At 46.0% G+C, this 10,604-nt stretch overlaps 1 protein-coding gene across 1 annotated transcript; it reads left to right on the top strand.

The window, feature by feature from the left end:
• Window positions 1–9,176: 9,176 nt before the first annotated feature.
• On the top strand, window positions 9,177–10,091 carry LOC149328380 (uncharacterized). Its single transcript, XM_089558978.1, has one exon. It carries the CDS (start codon window positions 9,177–9,179, stop codon window positions 10,089–10,091), a length of 915 nt encoding a protein of 304 aa, XP_089415104.1.
• The last annotated feature ends 513 nt before the right edge of the window (window positions 10,092–10,604 follow it).

Below are 10,604 nucleotides of genomic sequence, written 5' to 3'. Positions count from 1 at the left end.
ACAACGCAATCTCCAGGATAACTTTTTATTGAGTTCGAAGCAACCAGCCTACACTGTACATCATGCATTGTTTTTGATAATCTTTTAGTATGTGCTTGGGTCGTTTAGTTTTGATGGTAGAAGATGTTATGCAAATTGTTGTTAGGATTCGCTTCGTAACTGCTTTGAAAAAAAAAATTCTCATGCAACCCATTATTTCCCTGCCATATAGAGTGTGTTTCAAATTATTCAAAGCAGTTTTGCTTGAAGGTGTGAAAGATATATTTAGTTCGGTGTCTGTAGTTTGATTTTACGCTAAGCCGGGCGTTATTTATGCAGTAAAATGCAACAAAACGAACCATGTTTAGTGAAATTAACTGTTTTACTTTTTTTTATTTTTCTTCGGGCAGAAGGTAACTTTGCCGAATTTCAGGGTGTCAAAATCAAAGAAGAATACAGTTTTTTTTTTATTTCAGAATTGGTATATCACGCTTCGAGACATCCGACGTAAAAAAACGATTTTGAGATCTCTATAAGTGTGCGTTTTCACGTTGCATATTTAAAAATATGCGTTCCTATAACCACACGTAGCACCAGTTTACGACTTTTGAGACATAGATGATGTTCATGTGACTCCCGTGATGATCCATATGCAGCGATGCAGGGACTTGATTTTATTAGCATGTAATGAGGAGCACCAGACTCAACGATCAGCCAAACGTCTATTTTCTACGGTCAGTATGTTGAAGCACGCTGCTGATTCAGAATTTTTAGAAACTAGCTCACGCTTTTATAATGAAGGCTTTCAGTTTCTGAATACAACCTTGTGTAACAAAGACGAAAATAAAAAGCTGATTACTTCTTTTATTTAATTACTCATCATTTTGTTCCACTCTATAACGTATAAAGTTCGCCATGCTGTGTGATCAACCTTCACCGACGGTATAGAGGTATGTGTCACGGCTTTTCAAAGAAAAATCTCTAATGAATGATCTCAAACACCCTGTATAGTCTACTTGAAAAACCGAGGACCGGTACTAACTGTGAATTTGCCTGGACCCTAAATGAGCGTTCAGGAATTAGATTTTTCGTTGACAAGCAATTAGTTACCTGTCTCCGTAGACAGCTTTTCAAAATGTCTTCACTTTATGATAGCGATCACTATTGAAGGCAGCCTTTTTTAATACATCCTTGCACCAAAATTTTTAACAGATGTGTTAAAGAGTTCCCAGTCAGGTATGTTTTGTAACCACTATCAGGAAAGCTTCCCGCGATTGCGATGTGGCCAAACAGATTAACGAGTGATTGACGTCTGCAAATAAACAAGAGTTTGACGAAACAGCTAGCTGTAATCGAAAGCATGGAGCAAAGGAATTTCCGGCGCGGTTTCGAACGTAACAGGAGGCTTCTGCTGAGCAAACGTTTCTATCTATCAATGCCGCAGTGCATTCGGAGAGCAAGTCTTTGGTTATCGCTCAGGTATGCTTTTCTAAGGGGATTAGAAAGGAGATAGACTAAAACACGTGCAGCTGTTCTCGAATATTTTCGCCTTTACAGAATCCCACTGCGCTATCTGTTGTAGGGCTGTATTTTGTTTCATCAAAAACAAACATTTTATCCGTAAACAGTACATTCGTGGCGCAAGAATTAAATTTATAGTTTTCCAGCCACCAAAAGCGCAGTTAATTCTCTGCAGGATGCAGGAAATTGAGCAAAATGTTTAATATTTTTTAAATCGCAACATTGCAATGGCTGGAAATGTGATATTAATTTTTGAATGTCTCTTTTAAAAGACGTAGTGCGCAAAAATTGGGAGTTAGACTGATGGAATATCTGGAAGTAAATTTTGTCGTGCTTGAAATTGGTGGAGGACATGTTACGTCGCTCTCTGTTTTTCGGAAGATTACTTACTGAGTTCGCTACACAACAATAAAATCTTTGATTTCCGACGTGAAAGATGTATTTATGCGAAAGGAAGAAATCTGTGCTAGACCTCGCACATTCATAAACAGCTAGGTTCTGATTATACACTTTTTTATACAAACTGTCCTACAGGCCACTAGAATTTCGAGGTATAAACTGATTCTATTTTACAGGCGGGAACAGGGCTGGCACCCAGCTCGATTTTCAGAGCTTTGACTTCCCATTGGGAGGAAATATGTCCTTCACAGGTGCCTGGTGCTTGCTTCACAAAATCCCCATAGGTTGGAAATGATTCAGGCCTCACGCTGTGGCTCAGTGTTTATTGAGGTCGTCTACTGAGCCAGAGTACCCCGGCTCGAACCAGACCGCAGCGGGCGCGTTCCAATGGAGGCGAAACGCAAAAAGTACCCGTATGCTCTGCAATCTCAGTGCTTCTGAAGCGCCAACACACATAAAAAAGCATACTGCGTAACAAAAATTTCTGCGCTTCATTTTTCCGGTCGACGACATACGGAGCATGATCTTAAACAACCAGCTGTGTTCCGAGAAGTTCTCTGATTAATGCTCTCTGCTTCTTTAAGGACAATGGAAGCGAGTCAAACGCACATATATGCGGTAGGCTTTTCTTCTTATTTTCATGTGAAAAAAATCTCAAGCACTCCAGCTAAAAAATGCCTACTTTGGCAGTTGTTGCACACCACATGCAAGTGCATTCGCAAAGCACATGCAAGTCTATTAATAACAAAGAACGTCCAGTGGAGTAGAAATTTCCAGTCGTTACTGGCGGATTCAGGACGGTGACGTTACACATTCTTCAACCTTACATGAAGGGCGGAGCATCTCTGAAGCAATGGTTCAGGAGCTACTGCAAGAAATACTTTATCATGACCGTCACAAGGCAATTCGTTTCAAGTATTCGTCTGGTGATTTCTAAAGGCTGTGATAGAACTTTTTCAGAGAGAAGAATGTTTGCCTTGCTACATTGTGCGACGTGCGTTCTGCAGTAGTCAGCAAGATTATCATCAGTATTTTAACAGCTTTACATGCGATGATACATAAGTGACTACGCTAGTGCATGCCCGGAAAAAGTTTACACTCTCTGCATTGCGCCCTTTCACCATCGTTAGCATTATACTCTTAAACGTCTTAAATCCACCCGCACAAGTAGCTGCGGCACTCTGATACGCTTGCCTACTCTTGGTACCCGCTCCGTTACTCTTAACCACCACCCGATACCTTTCATTTTCATGACAAGCAACACAGACTCATATTTCTCCTTTATTTCTAATTCGATGTCATCAACAGGAGCTCGTTCCCACACCCTCTCTGCTCTCGCTCTCTCTTAAGATTACCCATTTCTTTTTCATGTCTCATACCATTTTCCTATAAATGCCATCGCACAATAGCTTCATATGTTGGGACATGTCGAATACGCAGCCCCGTATCTCGATATGCATATATGCCAGGTGTTTCAGAGATGCTGGGCACTAATTTTATAGAATAGGATTTTTGGAGTAGAGAAGTTAATGCGCCATTGTATTACCAATGATGGCGGGCGTCATAAAGAAGTGAATCATGTTAAAAAGTAACGTTTTAAACTAATTCTAATAGTTACTCACTAGAATTACTATTTCTAATTAGTTGAATTAATTCTGAATTCTAACAATTACTCTTAACTATAATCGAAGGGTACCCGATTGGAATTACAGATCTGTAGCCGGCAGTTAGAAATAGCGATTGAAGTTTGTAGAATTTCGAGATCGTGATTATCCTCGCACTGTGGCGGAAAATTGGTGTCATTTAGTGACGATGGTCCACAGCTGTGCAGGAGGAAAACGGGCGAGAAAACAGTCGTGCGTTGCTTAGCCGTGTTGTAGGCGTACGTGACGAAGGTGTGCTAGTTGGAATGGTCCGCACCCACATACGTTGAGAACATGTCACCTAATGTCCGATTAAAGCGCCCAGTCAGGCCTTTCGTCTGCAGGTGGTGCGACGAGTTACGTTGCGTTGCTGCAGAAGGGACGAAAGGGCATCAGACAGAAACAGTCGTCCACGGTGTCTCAGCAGGTGACGTGTAACAAGTGTCGCCGCGGTGTCTCAGTGGTTATGGTGCTCGGCTGCTGACCCGAAAGACGCGGGTTCGATCCCGGCCGCGGGGGTTGAATTTCTTGTGAGGACCAATTCTAGAGGTCCGTGTACTGTGCGATGTCAGTGCACGCTAAAGAACCCCAGGTGGTCGAAATTTCCGGAGCCCTCCACTGCTGCGTCTCTCATAATCTTAATCGCTTTGGGACGTTAAATCCCATAAACCAAACCAAACCAGACGTGTAAGAAGTGACGCAACAGCAAGGCTACCACTCAGCGGTTTCCGGAGGCAGGCTAGCAGCCGATCTGTGCAGGTGAATGTCAACTCGGTCGAAAGGCCTGGATGGGCAAAGCGAAGGATTTACGGGGCCGGTCTATGATGGTGACTGCATGCGGCGTTGAGAGTCGGGGCAAGAACTGACAAGCTTGGCAACATATGCGCTCATACCGGGCCAGTAACAGCGGATGCGAAGCCGTGTATTATTTTTAAAAGCACCGGTCTGAACGGTTTGCGGGTCACCATTAATTTAGCGCATATTTCCGACCGTAAATTTGCCGAGATCACAAAAGCCATTTGGGACGTCGGCCTTACAAAAGCCCATCACGAATTTTAAAGTGGGCATCCTCACGGCGGACTGCGCACGCGACTGAAACGACCGAAGGGTCCGAGAGGAACCTTACAAGTGGAGTGATCAACAGACCCTTGGAGTGCTTGGTGGCCATATTGTTCAACGACAAGGAGGCGCAGTCGATGGGGAAAGAGAGAGCGCATTCAGTGGCCAGAGGTGGAGATGAGCGAGCCAAAACGCCAGCGTGGTTATACTGTCTGCTACAGCTGTAAACCACACGGAAATCACACTCTTTAACAGGCAAGGCCCAGCGGGCGAGGCGGCCATTTGGTTCTTTTAGGGAGGACCGCCTACAGAGGGAATAGGCCGTAATGACCCCAACAGGTAGGCCGTATCCGTAAGGTCGAAATTTTCCGATTTTCTAAACGATGGCCAAACACTCTTTTTCTTTGACAAGGTAGTTCAGCTAAGGATTTGTCACGGCGTACCTCACGCATGCAAAAGCGTAGTCGACAAACTACTGTTTACTTTGCGCAAAAAAGGATAGATTCCAACGCAACCGCAATTTATACATTGCAGTTGGAGCACCGGGGTCATATAGGCATAATATGGATGGGGAGGCAAGCAAACGAAGCAACGTGCTGAACACATCATCATAAGCAGGACTCAGGCTTGAAAGGCCACTGCTCCCGCGAAGAAGGGTAATCAGGGGAGGGATGATGTGAAATTGCGGATTAACCGCCGGAAGTGAGAGCATAAGCCGATGAAACTTTGAAGTTCCATCATCGTGGAGGGATTCGAAACTCAGCGATAGCACGAGGCTGTGGTGGGCCAGGGAATAGAACCTTACTTCTAAATGACTTGGTGTAAATTATCAACAAACGAGCAGCAACGCGACAGTTCTTCAAATTATGTTGGAGTCGTGCTGCGGTTACAAATTTGAAAACATGCCCAAAGAGAACGAGCTGCGTCTGAAAAAATGGGAAGAAAACAAAGGTGTCGACAAGTAACATAAGCATGTTTTTCATTTGGAGCTGCTCAGTATGGCGTTGATCATGCGCTCAGAAGTGGCACGGGCATTAAATAGTGAAAAGGCATGATGTTGAATTCGCACAGCCCGTAGTACACCACGAAATGTCACAAAATAAAAAATAAAACAACCGCGTGAGATCTTGCGGAAGTAACCTGCATGTAAACACTAACTGATGTTCAAATAATGCCACGCCGAAAACGTCACATTGGCACTAATTTCCTAAAAACATCGTGGTGAAAATATTTGCCGGAAATATAGAGTTCACTCCAGTTAAATGAACTGTGGGAGCAGGTACCCTGGTTCAATGGCACCTAATCTTTCATATTTCAGCTTCTCTCATCCCCAGGCATGCCCAGAACTGCACAACAGGAGCTGAGTATATTGCACAAAGATTTTGCTCCGGTATCGAGTGACTGCAATCCTAGAGACAGGAAGACAAAACACAACGCCATTGCAGAAATTCAAAATCTTCTATTACAAGAAACATGGGCGAAAAATACAAGCTTTTTGTGCTGCATGAGCTACGTAGTGTGCTATCAGCTGCTAAGTATATAGCACTCAGTATTAGTAACGTTATGTGAGGCATTTGTGTAATGAGGCTAAGCTTTCTGTCTGAGCTAAAAACAGTTCAATGTACGTCAATCTGCTTTCAAAGCAGCATTCTCGGAAACAGATCATGTGCTTGGGTTTGAAAATACGACATAGCAGATGGTAATAAGCAGACAGCAGTTACTTATTCTCTTCATCGATCCGTAAAAAGCCTACAACGGCACTTTAGAATTTTTAGCCAAGGCGACTGAGAGACAGGCATTTGGAGCAAAATGTTGTGTTGCTTAAGCGAGTTTATAGCCGACAGCTCTTTTCAAGTACAAATATATGCGACTTTTTTCACTAAAATTCGTCCAGAAGAAGGCTGAAGTTCAATGCTATGTTTAGTACTGCGCTTTTAATTGTGCAAATGAATTTGGATGCGAAAAAATCCTAAATATGTGCTTAGTTCATGTATATCACTGAAATGAAAAGCATCTTCTCCGGTACATCAATAAGTGATTAGTAACTGCGGACGCCTATAAACGTCTCCACAATTTGTACAGACCGAAAGAACTCAGGTATTCCTCAACACAATCAGTTGCTGCTTTATTGTCAACTAAATGAGGCGCCAAGCTCAGCGCAATCATGTCCCGAGACGACATGGTATGCAAGGTTCTTATTTCAGAGTCGCGTTTCGCTTCTATCTCCTCTAGCCTATCACATACTCTGCACAACCGTTAGAGACGCCGAACGCACGCTGTTAAGAGTGGACAACGTGGTCCTGGGAGCCGGGTGTGACTCATCGCAAAGCAAGGGATATGACGAGGCCTGGCGCCGGCGGCAGAAGCATAGACGACGACGGCCGGGGCTGTTGCACTCCAAATCACCGAACCTCCGAACCGATCGAAGGAGGCTGTCTCCCACGGGCCTGGGAGAAATTACTGTCAGACGAGTGTCGTCGTTAGGCAAAGATGCGGCGAGAGCTTGCGACAGCAGCAGCACGGCGGAAGCAGCGGTATACGTTGGCCGAGTCGGCCTTCGGGTCACCGGACGGGATGATGCTACGCAAGGTCACGCTGAGCGAGGCTGTTAATTGAAAGACGCTGTGTCGAAGGGGTCTCGTGCTTCGGCCATCCGGCGGGGGAGTTCGAGGAGGTTCAACCACGTGCGAGAAGACTGCGGGATTCTGCTTTCCCACGGAGGCAACGCACAGAACACTTGCGTCAGTGGTCAAGGTGACGCATCTGTGTTGGATGACTGTCTTCCCCTTCTCATCCCCCGAGCTTTGAGAGAGCGAGAGGGCATCAGCACCGCCCTGCCGTGGGTGGTACCGCCAGCATCATCAACCGACCATCCGTTTGGACAACATTCTTCAAACTAAATTCCCCAGTCAAGGATCTGGGGAATACGAAGCGTATATAACGGGACGTTGTTTGTGATCGGAGCAATCGATTCCATTCTCTTCTGTAAATATGTAGAATAAACCCTTTTGTACAGTTTCCTCGATAACGCAGTCCGACATCGTCATTCGGAGCCGGTACCTGCGGGGCTAAACGAGTTAATCATCTCCAGTACCCCTCCGTCTTCGACACTGGTTGGCAGCAGCTGGGATGCACCGTGCGACATCGTGCTTTCTCCACGGGTGAGCGTTTTGGCTTTTGCTATGGGATTCGCCAGGCTTTAGATTCAGAGAAAAATCTTGACTGGGAATCAAGGGTTTGTCATTTGAGAAGGGTTATTCTCAAGGCATTTTTTTGAATTAGCAGAGCCAAAGCAGAGAAAGCGTCACAATGGACCTAATGAAATTGTTGAAGTCGGGCTTGCTGTTGATATGCGAGGAACTGTCAGTGGAAGTGCAGAACAAAATAACCAAAATTGAACTGGGCGATATCATTCTTAAACACGTCAAGGACAACGATCACCTTGCAGATTCATGGAACTTGGTGCAGGAGGAAAAAGCCCGTAAAGAAAAAGCCGAACAGGAGGAAAAAGCGCGCACAGAGGAAAAAGCGCGTAAAGAGGAAGCTGATCGGGAGTGGGAAAAAGAGAAAGAAAGAAAAAAATGGGAAGCTGAAAAGGCCGAAAGGGATCTAAAGCGTATACAGCTTGAAAACGAAAAACAAAAAGAGGGCGTTGGTGCGAGAGCCGGAACTCCTCAAAGACCAAGCGATGCAGAATCGTATCGAATGAACAGGTACATGCATTCGTATGAAATTGGTCGGGACATAGGACTGTACCTGGGCAATTTTGAGAGAACTTGTGAAAGGGAGAACTTTGCTCGCAGTACATGGCCACAACGGCTTCTGACCCTCTTGCCATGTGAAGTAGCTGAAGTCATAGCGAGACTTAGCACGAAAGACGCAGCAGATTATGAGAAGGTAAAAGCCAGCCTGCTGAAAAGATACCGGCTTTCAGCCGAAGCTTTCCGACAGCGCTTCAGGAGCACAATCAAAAACGATAGGGAGGGCTATCCGGATTTCGCGTATGGCCTTAAGACTAACCTGCTAGAATGGCTAAAAGGAGCTGAGGTTTACGAAAGCCGAGACAAAATCATCGAGTGTTTTTGCCTTGAGCAATTTTACCGACGCATTCCACAAGCAGTGAAACTGTGGGTTCAAGGCAGGGAAAAGGTCGACAGAGTTGAAAGAGCCGCTGAGCTGGCAGAGGAGTACGTTTCGCGCAGAAGGTTGAGCACTGAAGGGGGTGCGTCACACGCTCGAAACACAATGCGAGATCAAGGACCTAGCAGAAAGAAGCAGCTTGCTAGAAGTTCTGGACAGTCGGAGGCGTCAAAGAAAGCGCCAGAAAAGCAAGAAGAACAGTCAAAGAGAGAGGGAGCAGACAAAGCCGGGAAAAGAGAGTTCGAGGCTAGTAGGCCACAGCGTTGCTACAACTGCAATCGTGTCGAGCACTTTGCAGCCAAACGTACAAAGCAGCGTGTTGTGTTCTCGTGCATCGATGATAGCGACGAGAATTTAGAGCTCCTTAGACCGTACTTGCACGAAATGCAGGTTAACGGGAAACCTTGCAAAGTGCTTCGTGATAGTGGCGCGACGATGGACGTTGTCCATCCGTCCTATGTTACAGCGGACGATTTCACGGGGGAAGTGTCGTGGATAAAACCGGCGGTAGAAGAACACAGTGTATGCCTGCCGATGGCTAGAGTGAGGATTTGCGGGCCGTTTGGAGAGCTGTTAACTGAGGCCGCAGTTTCGAAGGCCATGCCACTTCAATTCCCATACCTTTTCTCGAATCGATCCGACCAATTGCTACGCGAGAGAGGCCAGAAACTCGGAAGTGGGGTGGTACAAGCTTTGACAAGGTCTAAAACTCTCCAGCTCGCTTCTCAATTGATCCAGATTCCCGAACTTCAGGTAGCTAGAGATGCACCATCCAACTTATCGTTGGAAGCCAATCAGGAGGGTGAAGAGCCTCCAGGGCATAAAAGGCAGACGGATGACCGAGCAGATGAGCGACCAGACACTTCGATCACTGAGTCGGTAAATGAGGCAGAGAGGGCTGAAGGGTCCGTTTTATCTCCAGCTTCGCGTAACTTTGATCGCCTTCTGCAGGTGAACAGGGAGTCCCTAATAAAAGAACAAAAACAGGACCCTACATTGGAAAGATTGCGCCTAACAGCCGAAGAGGGAATCGCGAGACGCAACATAACGATGCATGAGAAACGAGGCTTACTGTACCGACACTATCAGGACAGAAAAGGCAAAACACTTGATCAGTTGGTCGTGCGTGAAAGGTACCGAGCGGATATTCTGAGTCTCTGCCACGGTAATGGCTGGTCAGGACATCTCGGAATCAATAAAACAAAGGAGCGGCTGTTAATGGAATATTACTGGCCAGGATGTTTCAAAGATGCAGAACGCTACGTGAAATCGTGCGATGCCTGCCAGCGCGTGGGCAAGCCGGGAGAGACATGGAAGGCTCCACTAAAAATTGTGCCATTGATCTCGTAACCTTTCCGTCGGCCTGTAATAGACACAGTGGGCCCGTTGCCGAAAACAAAGTCAGGCTATAAGTACCTGCTCACTATGCTTTGTCCCGCCACAAAATTTTCCGAAGCACTTCCATTGAAGGATTTGAGCTCCGCAGAAATAGTTGACGCTCTTTTGTCGGTGTTCGCGCGCATAGGATTTCCGGCCGAAATCCAGGCCAATCAGGCGACAGTCTTTACAAGCGCTTTGACGACCACGTTCCTAGAAAGGTGCGGAGTAAAAATGCTACACAGCTCGGTGTATCATCCGCAGTCTAACACTGTAGAAAAGTGGCATTCGGTGCTGAAGCGGATGTTACGTGCTCTTGGTTACGAGCCCAAAGCCGACTGGGAGGATTGTCTGCCGGCCACACTGTTCGCTTTACGAACAGTGCCCCACAAAGCCACGGGGTTCACCCCAGCAGAACTTGTATACGGAAGAACCCTCCGCTCTCCCCTCCGAATGCTGAGAGAAATGTGGGAAGGGACAGGAGAG

Source organism: Amblyomma mixtum, chromosome 9, assembly GCF_055824585.1.
Source record: "Amblyomma mixtum isolate Tamu chromosome 9, ASM5582458v1, whole genome shotgun sequence".
Classification (NCBI taxonomy): domain Eukaryota; kingdom Metazoa; phylum Arthropoda; class Arachnida; order Ixodida; family Ixodidae; genus Amblyomma; species Amblyomma mixtum.
Note: the sequence above shows the minus strand (reverse complement) of the source record. Positions and strands in the feature narration are given on the sequence as shown.